At 31.3% G+C, this 25,928-nt stretch overlaps 5 protein-coding genes across 7 annotated transcripts; 3 read left to right on the top strand and 2 right to left on the bottom strand.

The window, feature by feature from the left end:
- Nucleotides 1–2,627: 2,627 nt before the first annotated feature.
- Dysb (dystrobrevin binding protein dysbindin) lies at nucleotides 2,628–3,719 on the top strand. The gene is made up of 5 exons (XM_017898591.1): nucleotides 2,628–2,690; nucleotides 2,791–3,080; nucleotides 3,161–3,316; nucleotides 3,398–3,538; nucleotides 3,619–3,719. The coding sequence occupies exons 1-5, from the start codon at nucleotides 2,635–2,637 to the stop codon at nucleotides 3,705–3,707; spliced, it is 732 nt and encodes a 243-aa protein (XP_017754080.1). The 5' UTR covers nucleotides 2,628–2,634; the 3' UTR covers nucleotides 3,708–3,719.
- Nucleotides 3,720–6,248: 2,529 nt separating this feature from the next.
- LOC108546542 (polyhomeotic-proximal chromatin protein) lies at nucleotides 6,249–13,009 on the bottom strand. Of its 2 annotated transcripts, none has more exons than XM_017898680.1 (14): nucleotides 12,534–13,009; nucleotides 9,931–10,574; nucleotides 9,595–9,846; nucleotides 9,237–9,521; nucleotides 8,954–9,146; nucleotides 8,604–8,842; nucleotides 8,252–8,471; nucleotides 8,009–8,169; nucleotides 7,630–7,915; nucleotides 7,293–7,547; nucleotides 7,078–7,200; nucleotides 6,842–6,989; nucleotides 6,559–6,736; nucleotides 6,249–6,473 (listed from the first exon to the last, which is right to left on the bottom strand). In XM_017898680.1, exons 2-14 carry the CDS (start codon nucleotides 10,417–10,419, stop codon nucleotides 6,249–6,251), a joined length of 3,054 nt encoding a protein of 1,017 aa, XP_017754169.1. In that variant the 5' UTR covers nucleotides 10,420–10,574; nucleotides 12,534–13,009. The 2 variants fall into 2 exon arrangements, with proteins under 2 accessions (XP_017754169.1, XP_017754170.1); XM_017898681.1 differs by having other exon boundaries at nucleotides 8,616–8,842.
- On the top strand, nucleotides 10,909–18,604 carry D2hgdh (D-2-hydroxyglutaric acid dehydrogenase). 2 transcript variants are annotated; one of them, XM_017898682.1, is made up of 8 exons: nucleotides 10,909–11,024; nucleotides 16,116–16,347; nucleotides 16,591–16,788; nucleotides 16,936–17,129; nucleotides 17,204–17,372; nucleotides 17,435–17,733; nucleotides 17,953–18,121; nucleotides 18,249–18,604. In XM_017898682.1, the coding sequence occupies exons 2-8, from the start codon at nucleotides 16,119–16,121 to the stop codon at nucleotides 18,518–18,520; spliced, it is 1,530 nt and encodes a 509-aa protein (XP_017754171.1). In that variant the 5' UTR covers nucleotides 10,909–11,024; nucleotides 16,116–16,118; the 3' UTR covers nucleotides 18,521–18,604. The 2 variants fall into 2 exon arrangements, with proteins under 2 accessions (XP_017754171.1, XP_017754172.1); XM_017898683.1 differs by lacking the exon at nucleotides 10,909–11,024 and adding an exon at nucleotides 14,660–14,669.
- Nucleotides 18,605–19,814: 1,210 nt separating this feature from the next.
- LOC108546545 (protein lethal(2)essential for life) lies at nucleotides 19,815–21,348 on the top strand. Its single transcript, XM_017898686.1, has 2 exons — nucleotides 19,815–19,965; nucleotides 20,562–21,348. The coding sequence occupies exon 2, from the start codon at nucleotides 20,579–20,581 to the stop codon at nucleotides 21,101–21,103; it is 525 nt and encodes a 174-aa protein (XP_017754175.1). The 5' UTR covers nucleotides 19,815–19,965; nucleotides 20,562–20,578; the 3' UTR covers nucleotides 21,104–21,348.
- A 342-nt stretch (nucleotides 21,349–21,690) lies between these two features.
- Nucleotides 21,691–24,858, bottom strand: LOC108546544 (uncharacterized). The gene is made up of 6 exons (XM_017898685.1): nucleotides 24,487–24,858; nucleotides 23,840–24,090; nucleotides 22,991–23,313; nucleotides 22,675–22,918; nucleotides 22,136–22,416; nucleotides 21,691–22,044 (listed from the first exon to the last, which is right to left on the bottom strand). Exons 1-6 carry the CDS (start codon nucleotides 24,644–24,646, stop codon nucleotides 21,810–21,812), a joined length of 1,494 nt encoding a protein of 497 aa, XP_017754174.1. The 5' UTR covers nucleotides 24,647–24,858; the 3' UTR covers nucleotides 21,691–21,809.
- Nucleotides 24,859–25,928: the final 1,070 nt, after the last annotated feature.

Genomic DNA, 25,928 nt, shown 5'->3' with positions numbered 1-25,928 from the left:
AAATAGTCAATTATGTTCATAAATTATTGTTTATGTAGTTACATATTATCCTTAATATGTTTTTTACATAAGAAAGATATAAGGAATAAGTACTGTCCTATTGAAGGTTTAACCTCAACTATTTTTATCGCTTTGTTTACGATGAATAAAACTCAAGCAAGCAGTTGAATGGTTAAATATAAGTTGACATTCTCATTCCACGGAATACTTGACTATTGATTTCATCCCTACCATGGACTCCTCGTCCTTTGGTTGGCAACTCCTAGTAGTGTGCGCCGTAGTCATGGTAATATGCGCAGAAAGGTAATCGTCTTTATGGAGAAGACGAGTTCACCACGATATAGTAGCGGTCTAACTTGATGCAAGGAGAAAGGGGATACTTGGATACGTACGTTGACCCAACATCCCTGACTACTCCTCCCTCTCCAACATCTCCTCCCACAAATCTGGTTTCACTGCGAGTTGCGCACAACTTTCTAAGCTCGAACTTCTGACAAGGTTTGCTCAAGTTATGCTCATTGCGTGTGTGGTAGGGATAGAAAAAGATAAAGATTTCAATGAAGACTTTGGTTAACAGGACTTCACGAACTTGTTCAAGGTCATTAACGGAAGAACCTGTAATTCTAAAATGTTGAAGCTTTTCTCCTGTGTGGCTTAATTAGTACTTAAATGCTTTAAAGATTATCTCATCAAGAATCACTTTTTGAATTAAAAAAATGGAAGCTAACATAATCATATCGATATAAATAGAAGGTTTATATTAACATTTGAACATGTATTTATAACATAGAAAATAGAAAAAATAAAATGAATTATTTACAAACAAACATATTAATAAATCTACAATCTTTTATGCTAAGAGTTCATTATAATGATTATATTATACCCTGATTATATCATTGATGTCATCGTACAAAATATTTTGGAATTGAACACGCAAGTAAAGGAAAACTTGGCAACACAGGGTATACCTCCATCCAGTCCTGCGGTTCCGCCATGTATCTCTACAAGAGCTGTTTTATTTGTAGACTTTACAAACACAGAACCCTTCTTTTTTATTTCCAATTATTTAAATTTACATTATATAAGAATTATATTATCAATTACATTAACTAAAAGACAAAAACGATATTTATGTATATATATATTCTTTCCTTTTAAATTCATTTTGTTTTAAATACAATTTACATTTATAAACACATGAATTCAATATTGTATGTCAAAAACATAAAAATATTTCTAAATGATTTCTTTTAGACTAAAATATTTATCATATTTAAATTATCGTATCACTTCACTATCAACTACTTATAGTTTTATTTTGGTACTAATAGTTATGAACTTTATTGTCTTCTTTTCTCATTCAGTTAACATTAAAATTAGAATTAATTTAATATATCATTTTATTAGATCTATTTACTGATTTTCCTTTTACAGGTAATTTGCAATTTGACCTCGTTTGTTGACCTCACTGGTTGCTAGGCACCAGTCATATTGTTAAAGGGAGGGAGTTAAGCTTTAGCGATGTTGCCAAATTGTTTCATGTCGAAAATACATATATGATCAAAATCTAATGTAATTAATTTCTTAGTCAAAAACACGGACTCATTATAAACATAACAAAAGCATTTTATCTTAATTTAATCAACAATTCTTCTTTAATTTCTCCATAGTATTGAATATAGTAAGCCATTACAATTTTTAACACCTGATAAATAATCAAAAATTTATATATATAAATTATATCTTTTATTAGGTATAAATAATATTATCGGGATATTATGCGTTAATTAATTTATTCAGTATATAAACAATTATTATTATTTTCAATATTTTAAAAGTTCATGTTAAAATTATATAATAGTCAAAGTGTCCTCTACAACTATTATAATATGGAAAATAGTTATTACTTTCAATCAAATATGTATATATCTTACAGGTAATCATATATCAGTGTTGCCAACTTAAAGAAAGATTGCGCAGTGTTATTATATTTTTCATTAAACTTCAAACAATGTATTTTAATTAAGAAAGACATAAACCAATTACATACTTGGTTTAGCCAAAAATCATTAATAAAGTGATAAATACTAAATTGTTCATTAAACTATATGTAATTTAATTAACTTCGTAATTATTGTGTTTAAAATTAACATTTAGAATTATTATTTAAAAAATAATACATTTTAATCAGCAATTACTCTGTAAGGTTTTTGTTTCTACAACCAATACCACGTGAATAAGAATAAATAAGTTATTATTAGTGACATTTAAGAACAGGTTACTTTAATACTTTTCTAATATTTATAATAATTTTCCACTATTAATATTGTCTGATATATGTTATATATACTTTATGTCTGTATTCTAAATTAGAAAGTTTTTAATCTAAATAAGTGATTATTTTTATATAAATCATGAAGATTATTATAAATAGTTTTCATGACTAATGAATGCGTCAACAAAAAGACAGATTTTATATGATCATGATATGCTTAATAATATATTATGTCTGTAGAAAGCATATTGCACTAAATTTTATTAATAGTTCATGCCACAACATTAACTAACTTGAAATTGTTTAATTACATATAACATTGTAATTATAAATATATAATAGAATAATTTATAATCATGTTTACTACTTTACGTAATAAATTTCAAACAGTTCAAGAAGGTATATCAGCTAGGTAAATGTTTTATTTCTAATTTTATACAAATAAAATATATGGTTATAGATAAGTTATTATATATTTGATGTGTGTTTTATATTTATTTTTATTATTTTAGTATTAGAGGATTAACTGTTGTTGATAACCCAAAACAAAAAAAAAATAGTAATATCAGAAATGTTAATTATAATGCAGGAGCTGATATCTTGCATAGATTTCAATTACAATGGAATGAATTACATGAACTTGCAGAAGAAAATGCAGGGAAAGCCCAAGAGGCTGATAAATTGATTGGAACTATTTATGGAAAACTTGAACAAGAATGGAAAAATATCACCCATTTAAATAGTACTTTAGCTTACATTCCAAAAATCAACAATGCAATACAAGATCTTATGGACCAAATAGGTATTAATATTTTAAATACATTTTGAATTCTACTATTAAAAATATTAAAAATTTAATTTATGTAATTTATAATATTATAGGAACCTTACAAGAAACGTTTGAAGAAGTAGAAAGTGCAATATATCGCTTAGAAGATCTAAATGAAATGTTAGATTTGCAAAGTAGACAGTTGGATCACAGATTTCAATTAGCCTTATATAAAGAGAAAAAGCTTGCAGAATTAGATGTTATTAAAGGTAAATTATGTAGTATTAAAAGTATTGCTACTGATTATATTAATATAAAATTAATACAATAAAAATATATATGAAATTTAGCAAAATTGGCCAATGAACATATTGAAAGGGTATCAAAATATGAACTTAAACAACAGAAAATGATGAAAGAAAGACGAGAAACATTTGAAGAAGTTTTTAAAGAAGAACTTAAGGAGTACAAAGCAACAGGATCCATATCAAGTTTGTTCATTTTAAAGATAGAAAAATCATAAAAAAACATAATCCTTAAGACAATGCAATAAAGTTGGTTTCCATTTTAGAATTACAAGTGACACAACAAGGACCTTCCTTGGATGAGATAGTTCTGGATGTAGATTCAACAATATTTAATGAATTTTTAAAAAACTAAAAATATATCTTTTTTATTAAGACAATAATGTTATTAGAATTATTTTAAATACATTAAAATTAGAAATATGTAATAAATAACTATGTAAAAATGTGTATAAATTGTATAAGAAATAGCAGGTAACTTTTAGAAATATCTTAGAAATCTATATTCCTAATTTAAATAAGATAAAATATAAAATATCGTGAAGTGCATTAAGTATTTTAAATTTATATTAATTTTGACAATAAATTTAAGTTATCACCACATTTGATTTATGGGAAAAGTATCATTATGTATTTTATACATAAGGGTTAGCTGAGTTTAAGTTCGCAGTTCGACAAGGAACGCTGAAATATACTCTTAACCTCAAACAGAAAAGCTTGGTAAATACGTAAGTAATAAAAGTAAAGAAGTTTTGGAAAATTATAATACATTATTCTTTTTTATCAGATATTCATTATAAATTATGTAATGTTATAAATTATGTTATAAATTATATTAAACTTATTAAATATTTTTCAATTACGTAATTTGTAATAATATTTAAATGTTTCTAGGTTTATTGATTTTGAAGACCAATTTTAATACAAAATAAAAATATTAATACAAAATGTTGCCAAAGTATAAAAAAAAAAGTTATATTTTAGATAAACTTCATAGAGGAGTTGTATATACCTTAATGGGTTCTACAATATTCCTTAGTGGAATTTTAGTATTCGAAATATACAGATATTTTCGCCATGTACGACCATTAAGAAAAGAAATGAAATTGGAAAGTAATAAAGAATTATTAGCAGAAGGAGAATATAAAAATATTGCTATTTAAAATGTAAAAATATAAAAATGTATGTATGTAAGTTGTAATAAATAATTTAAAAAAAAAAAGAATTGTTTTTAGTCATCGAATTTGTTTGTATTTGTTTTAGGGAGTATTATTACATTTTATAATTACATTGATTACAATAGAGGGGAATGAAGTATATTTATGGTAAAATTTTTTGATATTTTCAAAGATTTAATTTATTTGAATGTCATCACAATAATATACATTTGTTACTTAAATGCCATTCAAATCAATATAAAAAGATATATGTGATTATGCCCTGAGTAATTTTCAAATAACAAATGCAATTTATATCTTTATCTAATTACATCATAATTAATTTGTATCTTTTTATTGTAATTTGTTTGTAATTGATTTGTATCTATTTATTACTCTAAATAGAAATTAAGTGTAAGTTATAATATGAAAGTACTGCACATTTTATAAATGCAATTTCATTGTTAAAATATTAATTTTGAAATACATTTGTTATGATAATTGTCAGTCTCTACAGTATTAAATGCAAAATTAATAAATTTACTAAATAAATATTTAAAGATTAAATATTGTATTTACATTCTTATATTATATTATAAGGTATAATAATAAATAGTAAATAATGATATAATACATTCGTATTAATTTCATTTTGTTGAATATATTCAATATTTACAGAATGTTATATTAAATTAAAAATAATATCTCACTCTGTAATCGACATATTTTATATAAATAATTAAAATATATATCTTTTTACACTTAGGGTGTATTATTACTAAATTCAAAATCATTTGTTCTAATTGGAAGGATAATTACTGTTAACAACTAAAATTTTATGTTATAAAATTTGTATATTAAATAAACATTTTATGTTTAATATTTACACGTATGTAAGTTGAGTGCTCATGATACATTTACAAAGTAGTACATGGTCAAAAGTGTTTTCGCATTGTTTCAAATAGTTTGTATTCCAATTTGAAATTGTCTTGCACAGAAATTGCTATTTGTCACAAAGCTTAACCGTTTTAAAAATGCCGGATATTTTTCGAGATTATTGTAAGTCTTACAGAAGGCAATAATTTTTATACAGCTTCCAAAAGGAATTTTCGAGTACAAAATACATCATATATATGCCGGATACTTTATATACATTTTATCTTTTCTTGTGTAATAGACATAATTTGTACTCAGTTTCTTGATCATACTAGTCAAACAGCAATATTTTAGAAAAACTTTTAAAAGCAAATATACATACATTTTAAACTACGAAAGTCACAAATTTAATTCTATTTACATTTGTAAAAAGCAATCGGTGTAAGACTTACTGTATGAAGTGGATTTGTATGTGTATGTATATATTGTCAATATAATACATTAAACTTAAAAAATTAAATAAACACTATGTTTTTATCCGAAGTATCTATATAGCTACTTTGTATACCAACAAAATAGTACGAAACTTAGTCTTATGTAGATCGATCTTTAAATTATAATTATAGAATTTCAAGTACTGAATCTTAATAATCAATACTTTGTCCCATTTACAAAAAGGAACAATTTTATCAAACAATATGAGGAAAAAAAAAAAACAAACAAATATTTGTTTTTGAATAAAAACATCTCATGTTTTTCTTAAACATCTTAATTCTATGACCTGATCAAATACTTGCACAAACCCTGTAGCCCATAGGCTGCAATTTGAAATTCTGCGAGTAAAAATCTTAAATGATAAACATTTACGAACTATTAGATGTGGGGTTAGAATTTGACGATTCCACACGCATTGAATCGATTCTGGCTACGATTTTCAGTGCAGGACCTAATTTAATACTCATAGCCGACATAAGATGGTCTTCTTTGAGTAACATAAGTGCTTGACCATCTATTTCTTGAATAGCAAAATCTTCTGCGTAGTCAGCACACCCCGGTAATCCGCGTATAAAATCGCACACTTCACCAACCTAAAAGAAAAGAAAAATTAGAAATTTTCAATTACATATATTGGCTATTTTTATTTTCAGTACATTCATATGCGTGTTTCCTTACCGTCCATTTTACAGGATTAACTTTTGGCAGTGTTTCATCAATAGAAGAACTAGTAGTTGTAGTAGATAATGACTTTTCTTCTCCATTTTTCTTTATATCTCCGTCACTTTTTGATTCAGTCTCTATATCAGTCCACTGTTTTTCAGTACCATCACGATCTCTTACTTCTCGTTTCTTACTGTTTGATTGAAAATTTATTATAGTTTATAATTTTCAAGGTATTAACAACTTATATTTTTATACGTCCTTAATAAGTGGTTGTGAAATAACTTATTTTACTAACCTTTTTGCGCATCCAGAAGAACAAAACCGTTTTTCTTTTTTAAATTTAGTGTTTTGTTCATCTATTAAATTACCACAAGCTTCACATTTTCCAATGTGAACATTATTCATATCCTCATCATTGGGATAATTTGGTGCATGTTTCTTTCCTGCAATATAATATGTATTTAGTGTATTTTACATTTTACAGTACAATATTATGTATTAAAAAGGCAAATTAAATCTTTTATCTCTTACTTGGAGGTTCTTCGTGATTTTCTTTTTCAGAGGATGAATTACTATTACGATTTAAAATATTACTTGTTTCTTGATTAACTGTATTATTTAATGACGTTCGATTAACAGCAAATGGTTCAGATGCTAAAATATTCAAATTAATTAAATATGAATCAATGTGTTGATATCTATTGATAATATTCTAATAATAAATATATCAAATATTAAATCTGTACCTTCTTGAATGACAAAACCTTCAATTACATGTGTAAGGACTTGAGGTTTGACCATTGCTTTTGGAGGCACATGTTTACTGTTTGCATTAACTGATATAGAAACAGGAATTGCTGTTGAGTCTTCATTGTTGACACCGTTCGTAATAGAATTAATTGTATTTGCTAGTCCTGCTAAAGGATTACTACAAGGTTTTTCTTCCAGTTTTATTGATGAATTTTCTTCTTCTTTTATAACTACCTTAGATTGGTCCCCGTCTAGAACAATGGAATGAGATGCACATAAAAAATACACGCATATATTTATTACATATCACCGTAATGTAAATTATGAACGAACCTGTCGTTTCGGGTTGAGATATTGTAATTTCTTCTATTGTAACTGGTAATGATTCCTCTTTTTTTAATATTGATTTAGAGTTTTCTTCATTTGCTGCTGTGGTATTTACAGTAGATGGTAATACTAAAGAACATTCAGCTTGATGATTACGATCAGGTGACGTGATCATTATTGCCGAATTATTATCATGTGTTTGCTGATCTGTTGATTGATTTATCATAGACATTGTTTGAACTTGCGATGTACCACTAACTATTTGGCTACCAATTATTGTCGAATTGATCGCCTAGAAAAATTATATCACATGACAAAAATAATAGTTGATAATATAGTAATTGAACTAAAAAGTCTTATTGTAAATAAATGCAACGTTTAATACCTGTAACGGTAATTGTTGTACAGCGGACATAGGAGACTGTTGTACTTGATTCATTTGAGACGTAGCAACACCAACTCCGCTCACCGAAACTACAGGCATAATCGGACGTTCGCCACCAAGAACTACTCCTGGTTGTTGTTGTTGCTGTAGAGCCATATTTGCTGTAAGAAAAATAATCAAAAATTTGACTGTTATTAAAATACCCATACCTTTTTGTAGCTAATATATGAAAGGTCATCTTACTCATTATTGGTTTAGGTTGTATTTGCTGTTGTGATGGTTGCACTTGTGGTTGTTGATATTGCTGTTGCATCTGCTGTTGCTGCTGTGTGTGCTGTTTCTGTTGAATAAAAACCTGTTGATGTTGTTGTTGCATCGTTTGCTGTGACTGTTGCTGTGGTTGTTGCGGCGATTGTAGTGGTTTACCACGACTTTTACCGCTACTACCGCTTCCTTTTCCACTCTAAGTTATAAAACATAAAAAAAAATTTCTTCATTATACAAAAACAGAAAGAAGCTTTTATAATTTACATGTGATTCGGAAATTACAGCAATTGAAATCACTTTCCCAATTGTTGACACTAATTATAGTAACCTGTACATGTACCGTAGCTTGTACTCCATGAACAGTTTGTGTTGAAACAGAACTGGCAGCTCTTATATTAGCAGCTTGTACTGCTAGTGACGAGGACGGCAAAATACTCAAAGGTCGTTGTCCACCTGTACTCTGTTTACCCTGTTGCTGTTGCTGTTGTTGTATATCCATTACCTTTGGTTTCCCACTAGCTGCAGCAATTTGTTGTACTCCCTGAATTTGTTGTTGCGTAGCTAGTGCTAACCAAGTATAATAGAGTAAATTAATTTGATTGAAAATGTAAAATTTCATAAAATGTAAAATATAAAAGGAGGAAAAAAAAATATGTTCAATGTATGCGTAAAACTGACCATTATGAGCTTGAATTGGTTGTGGACTTTGTATAAACATATCAGGTTGACTAGGACCTCTAATAAATATTTGATTAGTTAAAAGTGCTGGTGGCTGTATTCCAGTCCAAGCAACTTGTGGTGTAAATTGCCAAGGAGCAAACTGCATACCACCTCGTCCGCCGGATGGAGTAGCCGCTGTACACGTAGTATACTACACATTTTAGAAATACACTTGTATAAGATATAAACTGAGTATAGGATTAATAAATATATATTCCAGACTAAAATTAAAATATGATACCTTTTGTACTTGATCTTGTTTATTTGCAGATTGTTGCTGCTGCTGTTGTTGTATAGACGGTGGTGGTTGTGGAGAACCCAATACACCAAGTTGACCAAATACCAGAGTTTGTCCTGCACCAGGTGTTGCAGAAGTAGGTACTGGTAAATAACCTGTAGGAAATCCTTGAACTTTAGTTCCTCCAGCTGCTGGATGACCACCTCCTTGACCTGGTGTTGATGCAGTAGTTAACATATGCGGTGTTAACTGGGCAGCAGATTGAAATGGCTTTCCAGCAGTAATGACCTGTAAAGTATCCTACTTAGAAAGAGATTTATGTACTTTAACAGTAGTAAAGATCACGAATATATTTAAGTACCTGTATAGAAGAAGGATTTATGCCAGCTGGATGGAGAGCTAAATTCCCTGGCATCAACAATGGAGTTCCTTGGGTATTATAAAGTTGCTGTAAATGATATGCTTGATTCTGCATAGGTTGTTGAATTACTTGCACTGCTTGTGGATGTGCAGCCATGGTAGTAATAGTTGTTGCTCCTTGTTGCCCAGATAAAGTCATAGATACACCTCCAACGCCCTGTTGTTGATGTTGCATTGATACTGCAACAGCACCCTGGAATATTTTATTTTTCATAATAAAAATTTCTAAGCTCTTGATGTTGTCTCTGTAATAACATATCTTTATACAAATTTTTACCTGTTGCTGGGGCATAATTGCTGCTACCTGTGGCTGTACCTGTACTTGAGTAGGAACAACACTGTGTGGTCCACTACTTGATTGCTGTTGCTGAGACTGTGGTTGTTGTTGTTGTTGTTGCACTTGCTGTTGCACTTGTTGCTGTACTTGCTGCTGCACCTGCATTTGTTGCTGTGATTGCACTTGTTGTTGAATTTGTTGTTGTGGTTGAACTTGTTGAGATTGTACTTGTTGCTGTCCTTGTTGTTGTACTTGTTGTGGCTGAGATGGTTGTTGCTGAACATGCTGTTGTTGCTGCTGTACATTTTGCTGTTGTTGAATATCATGGGTTGCAATCATCATTTGTTGTGATTGAGCTTGTTGTTGCTGTTGCTGCTGCTGCTGAGTTTGTTGCTGTTGCTGCTGGGTTTGTTGTTGTTGCTGTTGAGACTGTTGTTGTGCTTGTTGTGGCTGATTTTGAGAGATTCCAATTGGTTTAACATCTGTCATGTTTTCTTAAACCTTTTCGTTATTCGAAGCTAAACTTCCTCTAAGAAGTATTCTTCCCACTCTTATATTGTTAGCAATTCAATGTCTTTTTTCCTTGCCATCTTATATAGATTGCTTATTAAAATGTCACTTTTAATCTTTTAAATTTACTGCACCTAAAAAAGAAATTTTTTCAAATTAAAGTTCTTCATACTCATAAACACATAAATATATAGTAGATTTACATTATATTTAGAACATTTATTTACATATTATACAATTTATTTCTAATTGAATTTTATATATTTAAGACAAATATGTATTATAACATAAATTTTACAATAATTTGAACTAAAAATTTAATATACATTTTTACAACTTTTCCAAAAATAGTAAAATAGTTATATATCAATATACTCTATCAATTAATGTAATAGTGCATAAACTGTAGTATATTTGATATAAGAATGTAAAAAAAAATTACGCAATGTTTATTGTCCATAACCTTAATAATATTCATACACGTGGAATGTAGTGAGGTCTAATTTAAATTTTCTTTAAGTATTATTATATGAAACAATAATCAAGTGTAAAAGTGGGTGACGGTGTAAATATTAATTAAGAATGTAAGTGTTTTACAATAAATAATTAACTGTTGCATATTCAAGATATAAAAAATTATTTTGCGTAGTACCAATATACATAAAAGTTAATTTATAATATTTGGTGTGCTTATATATTAAAATATACAATTTACTACAAATAAAATATAAAATCCTTTTATTAATGACTTATTTGATATATAATACATATTACTTATTTTGTGTACAAAGTTTAATAGTTTTGGGCGTGATAGATAACCTTAAATAATATGTATATCATACATACAATATAAAGGTACTAAACAATAGCAGTCACTATTAAAAATCATTATATTTTTAATTGCATGAGTTACAATAATAATAACTAAAATATATATTAAAATATAAATTTAAAATCATGAAAATATTTCCATTACATATTGACATAACAGCATCACAACGCAATGTTCTATTCTGAAAACAAATTGTATGTGTACATACGTTATTTAAAATAGCAATTTTCGAATGAAATTTTGTTATTCACTGATTTTTTAAACTTAAAATATCTAACAAAATGGAATAAAATGAAATTAGAATCAATATTAATAATATTTATATAACCTATAATTTTGTATACTTTTTGAAGTTTCTCATATGCATTATATTTAAAAATTGCAATAATTTAAGGACAGATAATAATTAGACGTATGAAATTATTTATTTTTCAAATATTGGATAAGTAATAATTTGAAACATTATGAAAGTATATTAAGTTATGTATATTTGGTTGCTATTACTCTATACGACTTGGCGTTATACAAATTAGTTCGTAGATAAATTTAGTAAAAAGGAAACATATAGTATCTCAAAAAATATAAAAACATTTAATGAGTTAAAACAGTTTAAACGTTTCAGATGGTAAAGAAGAAATCTGTATTCATGCATAAGTATCAAAGTATCGATGAACAGAAAACATATGATCCATCTTGGTTTTTAGATAGGAACAAAATGTCGTCTTACTAGCACCATAATTAGTAGTTGGATAAGGGGTTCAAAGAGAAAGAGGGCATATATCTCTCTGAGCGGGAAATACGATTGAAAGGCAGGTTGTAGGGTAAAGTAGGAGGAAGGGGGAAAGAAAAATAAGAGAAGGGGAGAAGCGACCGTACCAGGGGGCGGTTGACAACATGGATTTCGCCATAATGGTAATAACGACGATAATGAGAATAACAACACACGCGGTTGTTTAGGAATTGTCTATTCAATGGTTATTTATCAAAAAATGATAATACGTACAATAAAGGAACTTTATCTCGGTGAATACCGAACAGCGTCCCTAACGCCGACATATTGGATTACAAAATAAAGCACGTTCGAAGATCCGGCGGGACATAATGCAAAGAGTGTTGTGTATTTGTTGTTTGTTGGTAATTATTAAATGTTACGTAGAATATAATGTGACCATTGAATTATTAGCAATATATAACTGATAAATTAAAAATATTGGAGGCACACGATATTGCATAGAGTTTAGATACTTGTTCAGGTACTCACATGGCGACTGCGCAGTCACACCTATCACGTTTTCGAACACGCCGTAGACACTGTCACTACACAATTTCACTATAAGCTTGAACAAACTTTTAATCCTACACGTCTGTATTTCATTTGTTTTTAAAAAGCACTACAAATGTTTTAAATAAAGTTTTGTTAGACGTTGACGTCGCAAGGTTTCGTAAGCAATCGTAGTCGCATTCGTTGTCTGCTTCCCTGCTCCCACACGATCTGCGGAACCCCTCGCTTCTCTCGATTCTCCCTCCCCTCACTGCCCTTCTTCCTGTCTGCTCCCTTCCACGTCGGTTTTCATAACCTCACCTCTCCCGTCGCATATGATAGACTCGTACGCTCATTGGTCCAGCGAGGACAAATCCCAAAGGCATCGTTTGCACCGTGAAAGGCGGGGCCATTGGATATGGTGGCTGCAGGCGCATGCCCCGTAACGGTACTCATACTCTTACTCTACACTCATACATTTCTCACTAACACAATTATATGCCCTGTGATGCACGTATACGTGATTATAGTCTGCAGAATATTTCGCAGTATAACTTCACGATACTGTCAGGGACGAATCTACTTACATAGTTCTCCCCTTGCACTTTATAATATTCCTAAACTTTATTATTTTCTGTCTCCAATTGTATTAAAATCTCAGGTATTAATAAGTATCATATATTATTAACTTACATTTATATAACTCTGTTGCATATTTAATAGTAAAAAGAATAAACATTTTATATTAATTTCTTATGTTACATCTCATATACATTTTTTAAATTGTATATTTTAATATATTATTTTTGGTACAAAATGATATTATACAAAACGAAAATATAACCCAGTACCGCTACATTATTTAATACATTTTGATCAAACACATCAAAGCAACTAAATTACAATATTTGTAAGTATTTTCTTCTTTATTACAATTGTCAGATTATTTTGGCATAAAATAAATATATAAGATCCTGATAATGATATTTTAAATATGAAAAAATAGCTTTAAAATTCAATAAAATAGATTTATTTTTTGGTAATTTATAGTAATTATATAGTAGTTTGGCGTAATAAATTAAGAAGGATCAAATATTGAAATTTTTTAAATCTAATTGTACAAATAACATTAAGTAAAACGTATGTACAAAATTAATAATTAAATTAATTTTTGCATAAGTGTATTTAAAGATATATGTATATGTAAAAAAATAACAATATTTGTAAATTTTTCAATTTTGGGTTCTTTTCGATCCAATTTCGCGAATGTGCGCTACGTTCCTGGCACAGCTGTTTCTAAGTTGAGCTTCATACTGTCCTGTTCAAAACCATGTAATGCGACTTCATTTACCACTGGTTTCTTGCTTTTATATGATGGATATCTATTCGTAAAATATGATACTATTCCTTTTAGTTAAAGAATGAAATGTTTATTCAATTAAACGTATAAACATTACATTATTTTATATACGATTTAAATTGCTGAAATTGTGATTTGAATGATTTACTACTGTATCCTGTATTATATTGTAATAATTTCTGTTTAGTATCGATTATAAGTTCGAGATATTCATTGTCGTTATATTTAAATTTAATCCATTAGCTTTCATCGCAAGTATCACCAACTAACACCGTCTATTTCTTCTGAATTTATTTATTTTTTAATGCTACGTATACCTTGATTCTATTGTATTTATTATGTATACATATACACGTGTTGCTATACATTTTTAATAGTTTACGTTATTTGAAACAAAACATTGAGAAAGAACTATCGTAAGGTACGAAATGTAGTAGATTTAGCGGTCATCTTCTAATACCAGTCATGGATTTCGACAAAGAGCGAGACAGTAGAATGTTTCGAGGGTAGGAAGAGTCGTGGTCGCGCCAATCCCAGCAACCGCGTCCCTACGGTGGCATGTCTAACATATACAACTGCATATTCTGTCATATGATTGTGTGGGTCGAGTGAAACAGCGACAGTCTATAGTCCTGTTCACGCAAGGTTAGGAAAATTACGATATTCCGCGAAGGAGTGTGGCGGTGCGTGTAGTTTGTTGTTCGACCGATAGAGCGTGCAAAGGGAAAGTGGGGGGAAGCAACAGCCAATGGTTTAGGTCGACCGGGGTTGCCAAGGTAACAAGTTAATGATTCGAGCCGCCACTGAGAAATTAGCTTTACTCCTTGGCTGTGTCGCGCATGCGTTCTTCCTTAGAAACTCATAGCTACGTATCCTGCGTTTCAATATAGCGACATCTCACATCTATATCGACGTTCCTTTATACGTACGTGCATTTCGTTTCTATGTGTTCGTAGTTAACTTCCTTTGTGTTCACTCTCTGTTTGATACAGACACGCGATCGTATACATATGTTGAGAAAGAAAGTGTCGTGCTTTCATGCAAGCCAACCCACACAACCAATCAAGTTCGCGTGTACATACAAAAACGTAGACTGTATTAGTCATCGCAACGATTGGTCCCCTTCCCATTCCAATCTCTTATTGGCTTCTCTGTTTCCCATTCGTGTTCTCCTCTTCCCTCTTACCACGATGAATTTGCATCTCTGTCAGTCGATTCGTTCTCTTTTTCTTTCGTCTTCTCTCTTCACTCTTTCGACCCCTCTACCCATGACCTTATTTTCCCCACCGCTCCGTAGAATTGTAATTCTACCACGCGTCGCCGCGAATCCTCTTGAACGACTAGGGGGCAGAGAGGGGGACGTGCATAAGGAGGAGGGGAGTTACCCATCAACATTCATTGTGGATTATAATATTCGATGTCCGTCGATCGGGCATCAGAGGCGAATTAGCGTGTAGAAAATGGAAGCAGCCCCGGGCACGTAATTACGCCACGCCTGGTTTTTGCCACGCTACCACGATCACTTGACAGTCACGAAATTTCATCTTGCCCCTGTTCTTTACATTCTCTTTGATTTTCTTTTCCTCACTTTCCTTATCATTCCTAGGAATTGGCATGCTACCTTTTTCACGTTACAATAAATCACGTATACGACACTCACTTACATGTTATAAAGTAACGAACGATATATATAAAAATATCGATGTAATCATTTAATATGACAGTATCAAATAATATCATTCAATAGCACGATTACAACCTATACGTTGTTCTAATGTGTAGCACAAAATGGATACTCGATGTGGTAAAAATTTCAATTAATCGCAAACTGATATTCGTGAATTGAGGATCTCCTGTGGTTATTTCTATCCTTTGAATTTTTGACCGAGTTACAGGAATACTCGGTTTCAATTAGACTCCGCCATCTACGAACCTTAGCCACGTTGAATAAAAATAGTCGTATTATTAAATTTATTCAACCACAAATAGAAACGTGGTTAAAATGTAACTTAGCCGTAAAAATTAAGGTAGAGATTTTGGGTGTTTCTCACGGGGATTAATTGACCGATAAATCATGGAATACGGTGTCGGAAGTAGCAGACTCACGCGACACCGGAAGAGATTCGTGCGCTCGCAATGAACGTATCTTTTCGTAGATACAAGAAACAACGCTGATAACACCGGTCCGATGGATTTGTATCGATCGTAAAAATCTTTTGCAGAATATGATTATTCAAACTTTCTTACGGAAATTTCAACGATGTCCGAAATTTCGATTCTGTTCCACGAAACCGGCATTTACGGCGGACAGATATGACGTGAAGAGAGGTCCCTACGCGAATATTTCCAATAATCACGTAGCATACTTCGACGAGTTACTTGGACGAAATAGAGTGATCACGGATGCAGATGAATGCGAAGGATACAATATAGATCACTCGAAGATCGTCAGAGGTAAGCGGAAATAGCGTGTCCTGACGATTTTTCGAATTTCCCGATGAAATTTTCTTTTAAACTGGATTCGCTTGACGTTACAATGACATGTCTATATAGTAATCATGTTTCGCGTAGATTTTTTAACAAATGAGTTTTCCACCTTTCGCGATGCATTCATAAGCATCGTGAGTTGGGAAGAGAATCGACTTAAATGCAGATGTAGTACTTAAGTTACGTGATATTGAACCTAATTACTTACAGGGAAGAGCAAACTCGTGTTGAAACCGAAAACCACCAACGAGGTATCTGCCATATTAAAGTATTGTAACGACAATCGGTTGGCCGTATGCCCCCAGAGCGGAAACACAGGTCTTGTAGGCGGGAGCGTGCCGGTCTTCGACGAGATTGTTATTTCCATGAAACTTATGAACAAAATCATCGAAACGAACGAATTGGCAGGTTGGTAGATAGAAATTGGGCAGGTAAATAGGAAAAGTCGAGCTTTTCAGACAAAAGGGCAAGGTCACAGGTATCGGGCCGGCATTTTTGAAACGATCAATTGGGAAAAATGAGAACTTTCTTTTGTCTTATGGCTATTCGCTTTAGGGGTGCTGACCTGCGAAGCTGGCTGCGTACTCGAGGACCTGGACAATCATTTAGCGACTGTAGGTTTAATGATGCCGATTGATCTCGGTGCCAAGGGTAGTTGTCTGATCGGTGGTTGCGTATCCACAAACGCTGGCGGTTTGAGACTTCTTCGTTATGGTAATCTTCATGGAAACGTATTAGGTTTGGAAGCTGTGAGTTTTCAAATTTGGCAACCGAGCCATCATCTTCTCCTCAATTTTCCCTGTGTTCAATCATTTCGTTTCAGGTAAAAGCGAACGGGGACGTGGTAGACTGTTTAAGTACGCTAAAGAAGAACAACACTGGCTATCATTTGAAACATCTATTTATTGGGTCCGAAGGAACTTTGGGAATTGTAACGAAAGTCGCAATTCAATGTCCACCTCTTCCTGCAGCCATCAATGTTGCTTTCTTAGGTACTACAGGTCCTCGGAAGTGCTTTCTGCATCTCTGCATAAAAATTCGTTATCTATTGTAGGGCTAGACAACTTTGACAAAGTGCTAGAAACGTTTCATCTGGCAAAGAAGGAGTTGGGGGAGATTTTGTCTTCGTTCGAGATGATGGACAAGTTGTCTTTAGACGTCTCGACAGAGATCTTGGGTCTAAAGAATCCACTAACGTCGAATACCAGTGGTCATAACTTTTACGTACTAATGGAGACTTCTGGTAGTAACGTGAACCATGATGAAGAGAAGCTCAACTCTTTTGTGGAGAAGGCGTTTGCCAACGAGTTCATCGAAGACGGTACCATGACTTCAGATCCTGCCAAAGTCAGAGTTAGTAATTAGTATTTTCTCGTATCATCTGGCTGTCCTTTAGAAACGTTTCTTACTTTTTCTTATATTATTATTCTACAGTAGAAGCCATTTTTACCGTATTATTTATCTCGGGAATTTTAACCTTTTTTTAAACTTTTGATAATTACAATAATTTCTAGCAAATAATTGAAACATTTGGCGAGAATAAATAAAGAAAACTATTTCTGTTTTACATAGAATATATGGGCGCTGAGAGAACGCATTAGCGAAGCAATATTACGAGAGGGTTACGTTTTTAAATATGATATTTCCATACCTCTTCCACATTTTTATAAAGTGATCGAGGTACTCAGAGAACGATTGCGAGATCCACGTATTATAAGAATTAGTGGATACGGCCATCTAGGTATGATTGAATAAGCATTTAATAAATACCTGTATTTCTTATGCTCAAGACTGAACAACTCGAAAATTAATTCGAAAGGTTACAATTTTTTATTTTTTTATATTTTTGTCTCTTTTTTGCCTATTAGGTGATGGAAACATTCATGTACAGGTTTCTATACCTTCGTATGAACCTGAGATAGCGTCACAACTACAACCTTTTATTTTCGAATACGTATCTAGCCTTCGTGGTAGTGTAAGTGCTGAACATGGCATAGGATTCACGAAAACGAAGTATCTGCACATGAGTAGAAGTTCTTCTGAAATCGAACTTATGCACGAATTGAAGAGAATGATGGATCCCAATGGTATACTTAATCCATACAAGGTTTTGCATCCATTAAAAACTTCCGTGCAATGATTAAATTCGAAAAATAAGAAAAAATTTATGTAAAAGATAACGGTAGTGCAATCAAAATATTATTGTACTGTTTAAATATAGTACTCAATGATTCATCCTCAAGTTATGTTAAGTTAATTTATATTAAGTTAAATAAATGAAATCAATATCGAATTAAAGATAAAACAGAAAAGAATAATATATTATTACAATAAATAATAAATCATTATGTAGTTATTCGTTATTTTAATTTTTCTTTCCTATGGTCTTTGTACGACCTTTATATTTAGTGTATAAAAATTCTATTCATTTATTTTTTATAGTTGTTATTACAATAAAATTATTCGAAATCTTTCTTTTTATTTTTATTATAGAAAATGTCATTCAATAGAAAATATTTTAAAATTTTCGCGCTTATTCGTTACGCACATGCGTAGAAATGAGATACGAATATCTCTGTACCACATCATGGTAAAGGGAAAAACTGCATTCTGTTATACCGATTGAGTAATTTTTTATCATATTGAGTACTCATAAGCATACAGAGAGATCGCTACCATCCAGTCGACCATATTTTTCTAACGATGTCTATCTTTAGATTAAAAACTGTATTCCCAATAAAACAATCTATTTCTTTCTTTCTTAATGTTTTGCTTGTATCAATTAATAGATATATTATTCTTCAATTTCTTATTATTAGTCTATGTCAAAGTATCCTAGAATAAATTCCTTCGTCATCAGTTAAAGATGTTTGTTAAACAATATTTTTAGTACTGTAGATGATACGTGTATATCATCGATCTCAAATTTATCTCTGGTGACTATTTCCATTAAATGATTTGTAAGGATTAATCATTGATATTAGAATAGAAAACATTTAAAATTCTGTAAATAATAACCCGATATAATATACTAACAAAATATACTAAAAAGAAGATATTTTGTGCAATTTAAAATATCTCATAATATAGTTAAATACATATAATATAGTTAATACAAAATATGATGTAATGTATGACACATACGTTAGATATATTTACAGATATTACGTTAAAATACATAAGCTAAAAAATATGTAGAGAAACATGGAGCAAAACGATGTATTTTAAATAGTGTCAAAAGTACCAAGAGAAATTACCAGAACAAACGAGAAGCGGTCGTTGTATCAGAAAACACGTTGATTGGTCACGATACGAAACTAGTAAGTTCCAGTAGAATTAGAATACCAGAAAATTCGAAGCAGTATACTTCTGCGCATGTACGCTTCGAAAAGTCTCGAAAAGCGCGTCATACCAAATATAAACCCACGGACGGTAGTATTGCGCAGTCAGTAAGAAATTGTAACTCGAAGCGAACAGTTCGTGTGACTTTTCGAGCAACTACCGAACGACTTTATACAGCGAACGATAATTATTATTTTCTGAGAGTGTGATTTATAAAACGAAACAAAGGATTTCCAACGATAGGTATGTATTGGAACTTCCTTTAATTTTATTCAAGTGTTAATAATTTAACAAACTTTTCGATCATTTTATCAACTGCCGGTTTTCTTTTTCCTTTTATATTTTTTTTTTTTCTTTTTTTTCGACCGTTTAAAATTTTATTTGTTAAGTTAATTTGCATCTTCGGTAGCTTTGCAACTTAAAAGAAGGGTAATTTTCAAGTATCGGTGCAACGTTCATATAACGTTTTATGAATCTAAGAATAGATGTCTGAAATGCGTAAAAACAAGTCAACATTTGTATACAATTCATACTGTGCTGCAGCAAGTTTTGATAGTCATTTCTCATATAACGTAAACATTAAATTGTTAAATGAATGCATATTATGTTCGTCGAAGCATTTACTTGCTAGTGAAATAATACGAAAAGCTTGAGTTTCTTTACGTCATGTAAATGTTGTCAACGATGTCAACAATTTTGTTGTATACATGGCATTACTTTTTTACATTTTGTCATCGATTTAGTATCCTACTAAAAATATTTTTAATTTTTATGATTTTTAACTTAATTCTTTTTTTTTTAAATTGCTACATTCATTGACACGCCACAAATTTGTGCAGATCACAGTTACATCGACATGGCACTAATATCAAGAGACCTGTTCCGCAATTGGTGGGAAGATATGGATCGTTACCATCGAGAATTGGAGGAACATTTTAAACGTCTTAGCACCAGCGACGATTTCTGGAAACCGTCACCAATGCCATCTTTCAAGGAATTCTTCAAACCATGGAGAAACATGATGGAAGAATTGGAACATCAAGTTGGCGGTTCAACCACTGTCGAACGAGATCAAAATAAATATCAAGTGATCGTTGATGTACAGCAATTTGCACCAGAGGAAATAACGGTCCGAACAGATGATAAATGTATTACCATCGAGGGTAAACATGAAGAAAAGAAGGACGAACATGGTTATGTATCCAGACACTTCGTACGTCGTTACGTACTACCACAAGGATATGATATTGGCCATGTTAAACCCAGTTTGTCATCGGATGGTATTCTTACTATCACTGCTCCGAGACTCGCCCTACCAGCACCAGGAGAACGAATTGTACCGATCGAACAAAGCAATGCGCCAGCGATTAAGGCAGCGTAAATGTTACTTTTCACTTAATCGATATTAAGAAGTATTCATGTATTGGAATTTATTATATATTTTCTTTTTGCAAGCCTAAGTAACTTCTTTATTGTTCATTATTGAATAATCGAAATTATTTGTTCATATCGATTTAATTTTAATTGCATATTTTTAACTGATAATTTAATTATACTGTTACGTAATTTAATTTCTTAAGATTGCATCGCTTACGCGTCCAAAGAACTTAAAATATTTATCCTAAATATAAAGTAACGTATAATATGTCTTTGGAGAGCAATTAGTGTTATCACTTAAAGATACGTTATATTAAAATCAATACGTTTAAAATAAGTACTTTTGATATTATACCATACAATGTTAATGAAATTATCTTATACACTAGTCTGCTTAAGTTTTGTTATAGCCATTATACTTGTAACTATGATTTAAAGTATACACTATTGTACTTTTTACTGGTTTTTTTTTCAATAAATAAACATTGTATTTAAAAAAAGAAGGTTCTTTGAAATTAATCTATAATCAAAGTATATCTAAAAAGTATATTTTAGTAAATCAAAAATATGTACAAAACACACGATGTGCTGCGCAGTGTATTTATCGCGATCTTTGTATATTTTTGCTATAACTTTGGTATCGATAAAAAAAAATCTAAATCTAGATGTCAAGTAATTAAATATTTGCGTATTTTATAATTGTTCAATATTTAGGAAGGACCTCGATTTTCTTCGCTTTCTGAAAATGGTCGTTCATCCTGATCCAGAGGTGGTATTATCTCTTTCAGAATTGTTTCCTCCATAGGAATCATACCTTGAATATGTCTAGCCTGTTCTTCTATATCAGGAATTTTATCATGAATCAGTTGTTCAACGTTCACTTTATTTATTTCAGCTTGTATACGTCTTCTAAGCGGTCCTTCTATAGCATCCATTATCTGATACCTGCAAGAAAAAATTATGCTCGTTTAAATAATATTATGGATTTAAACACAAACTGACTGTAAAGAGATCTGAAAAAATGTCGAAAACGAACCTTAAAAGATTTGGTAGTATGTTAACGCTTGCCTCAATCAAATAATCGATTGTACCAGCTCCATGAAATCTTGCTTGTATATTACCTAATTCAAGGTCAAGTTGTTCCATACCTGGTTTCTTCCGAGTATCCATGGGTTGGCTCAATTTTAGTTGAACCCTACAATATTGTACAGTAAAGGAAACCGTACCAGCCCTAGATAAGAAACCACCAATCACACTTATTTCCCAATGAGTCTTTCCCTCGATTTCCTGGGTGCCAATATCAACTGTGATGTATACCTTTAAATGGAAACAACCAAACAGTACTTAAAGATGCATCAACGCCTACAAATGAAGTACAGAATAAACGTGACAATTATGTGTGTTAATTAAAATTGATTAGTCAGCGTGTTTTCGACTTATAATGTATATGACATAACAACTGATGTAATTATGATAATAGGTAAATACTATGTTATAACTATGTTTCAAACATGTGTGAACAATGTGACGACCATCACAGAAGAAATTGGAGACAATTGAAAACAAAATATTTACTGTTCTATTCTCCATGCTTAACGTAACGTTTCCCATTCGGTAAAAACTTGCCAGGCCAGTGACCCAAGTATGAGTCGACGTTACCGTAAATATACCGACAGTTTGACTATAATCTTTTACCCTGTACGGATCATAGCCCATTTGTGATACTTGTTTACGAGCTTCAGCTATTGCCATATCAAAAGGCGATATAGAATTCGGGAAATATTGCGGCAGTTGCGAGATTTGTTTGTTAATTTCACCCCTAAAATATGATATAGTTTGTCGGCTATTCCTGCTTATTATATCTTATAACATTAAATTATGTAATCTTTACCGTATGTTAGTATTTACTTCCTTCAATATGAAGGGCTTAATACTGTCGAAAATGAAGGTGCCTATAGAATTGATCGCGCTTTGGAACATGGAACCAAGAAAGCCCAAATTTTTGAAATTTATGTCTATTTTTTCGAATGTCAAATCCATGTCGATGTTTTGTGCTTGCAGTTTACCTTCATTGGTAACTTCGAGTCTAGCAATTCCTTTTACATTCACTTCTGTTAGTTTCACAGTGAAGTTACCGGCTGATCGTGAAAGCCAGGCGGATAGGGTATAAAATCCGTTTATATCCAAGTTTTTGATACTCAAAGTCACCGAAACCTAAGACATGTTAAAATTAAAATTAATTTGAATGCTCTGTTAGATTAAATACGTTTTGTAATTATATAATCCTCTTTTACTTATTTGATAATTCTTATGTGGACCGACTTAGCAGAGACTCAAAAGGTAATTCAATTATACATCTCTGTAATTAGTCATCAACGCGAAACACTCTATGTTACCAATCGTATAATTAGCACGTGTATTTTTCCGTAATGACAAACGTTCTTAGGCATTGAAGCGATGCATATCTTTTTAAAGAAGAGCCGACGCATAATTGTTCTTTAAATAACAATTCTTATAGATTAATATGTATATATGATTAATATATACTGCTAGTTGGCAATTGAGATAAGTCCAAGAAAAAGATATTCATAGATGTTCCTCTTTCGGACATTTAAAACATCCGGTTTCAAAACTTATATATTCACCATTAATCATATCGATACGTAGTATTAACAGTATTCCAATTAGTTGACAAATTTATGATTTTATATTGAATAGTGAGTTTTGAAAAAGATCTCACTTGCATCAGTGCCAGCTCTGATTCTGCGTTTACTATTCGGAATTTAGAGAGACCATAAACGTTCACTTGCTTGAAGTTCATGGTATATATGGAGAACGAATGCTTCATATCAGGTACTGGCATGGGATCTGGTATTGGTGCCCCAGGTATTCCTATTGGATCATCTTGCTGATAATGCTTTAAGATTGCGCGAATATGATCCCCAAGTCGTTTCTCACCAAGCGCTATTTGCGCAGCGGTATCATTTTTTCCTAGAAAGTGTTATCATTTGGACGTTACATCGAACTACAGAAATTACGTTTGCTTTTACTAAAAAAAAATCACATTAATATTACGAATTACTGCTAATACTGCCAATTGTATTAATAATTCAATTGCAAGTTAACTTACTATAAATTGACGATACATTAAAAATATAATTCTTTCTTTTACAAAATTATTATTCGTATTTTATTACAGCAATATTTTTTCTATTTTTTCTAATGTTGTATGTTTATATTAATGAGAAATCGATTGTTGATCTTAATTTTAGATTATGCAATGACTGAAGTAATTTCAATAATAATTGAAATCGAACAACAATTGATTTATATCACAATTGTAAAATAAGGACGAATTCTTGTTTTGTAAAATATACAACCACTTACCGGTAGAATTTTGTACATCGCATTGGCTTATTTTGATGAAACAAAAAAAAACAACTAGGAATTTCCAAAGCTGCATATCCTGTTTTGACATGTGTTTATAGTGGACGAACATAGTAACAAATAGCGATCGGTATGATGTACAGTAGAGGAGGCTACACATTCGACTGGGAGGTGCGTCAGTGAATTTAGTGGAACGATATCTCCCGGGTCATTGAAGGGGCGAGGGTCAACTGCTTTATCTGATCCCCCTTGTCCCCCCCACTATTCTTGTGTTGTTTCCTCCTTAGCCTCCCCTTAATTCTACACCACTTCAACAATGTGTATACATTAATACACACATACCCATATGTCAATTATATATACACAATAACTGGGTGCATCTCTTTAATAAAATAATTATGTAAATATAAACAAATTTTGACTCCTTGAAAGTCTAAATACGATAAAAATTTATCTGTAAAATAATTTAACTTTGAAAGAAATAATAAAAAAATTGTTTTAGATTGTTATTAAATGATATACTCATTAAATAATCTTATTAATAGATATATTTTATACTCTGCATTTAACATCAATGTATATAAACTATGGAACCATAAATTACCTAACCATAACAAGTCTTTGTATCCTATATATTTTTTAATCCTTATGGAAGAACAGTTTATAAATTACGTATATATTCTTTGAGTGGTTAATTTAACTATACACTATCCTCTTGCTTTCTTGCTTATTATTAACCATTTTTAATCAATCTACTACTTTTGCTTCCATTCTGCCTTCTATTAGTTCCTCCTCTCTAACAATTTTATTTACGACTGATACTAGTTGTAACTTTAATCATGCTGCAAAACGCTGGATCATTAACTGTAAAAGACGTTACCGATCCTGCTGAGGCAGTGAAAAGTAAGCCGAAATAAAGAAAAAGGCGTTTTGATGAGCTCAAAACGAAAAATAACAAGAAAACGGAGTCATCTGTTACGGCCGAGATATTTGCAAGGTTGAAAAATACTGACCCTATTGCGGTCCCTGCTTTACCACTGGCTAAGGACAAACATCTCACAGTCGTCTCTATATCTTTCATCAAGCAGTTAAAGTTTGGAACTCAATGAAGGTCATTGGGATCAGATCTTTTAAAAACGAACACATCGGCCAACCACCAGATCTTCAAGAAGGATATGCTAATTCTATCTGAGGCAAAGGTTTGCTTCGCACAACCGCCCATATTGCCAAGCCGGATGAAGACCTTTCTGCACGTAAGTTATATAGTGAATAAGAACTTCACCATGCCGTTGTCACTTATCGCGTATTTGAACAATCTTGGTAATGTTGAGGATTGAGGTTCTGCTGTCACATATGTGCTAGATTTAAGTGTTCTGTAACTTGAATTTATTCTTGATTTATTTTTCAGATAATTAGTATAGTGTTTAATAAATTAGAATTGA

The sequence above is a fragment of the Eufriesea mexicana genome, unplaced genomic scaffold, assembly GCF_001483705.2.
Source record: "Eufriesea mexicana isolate 0111107269 unplaced genomic scaffold, ASM148370v2 scaffold654, whole genome shotgun sequence".
Classification (NCBI taxonomy): Eukaryota; Metazoa; Arthropoda; class Insecta; order Hymenoptera; family Apidae; genus Eufriesea; species Eufriesea mexicana.
The sequence above is the reverse complement of the archived record's forward strand: the minus strand, read 5'-3'. Positions and strand labels throughout refer to the sequence as shown.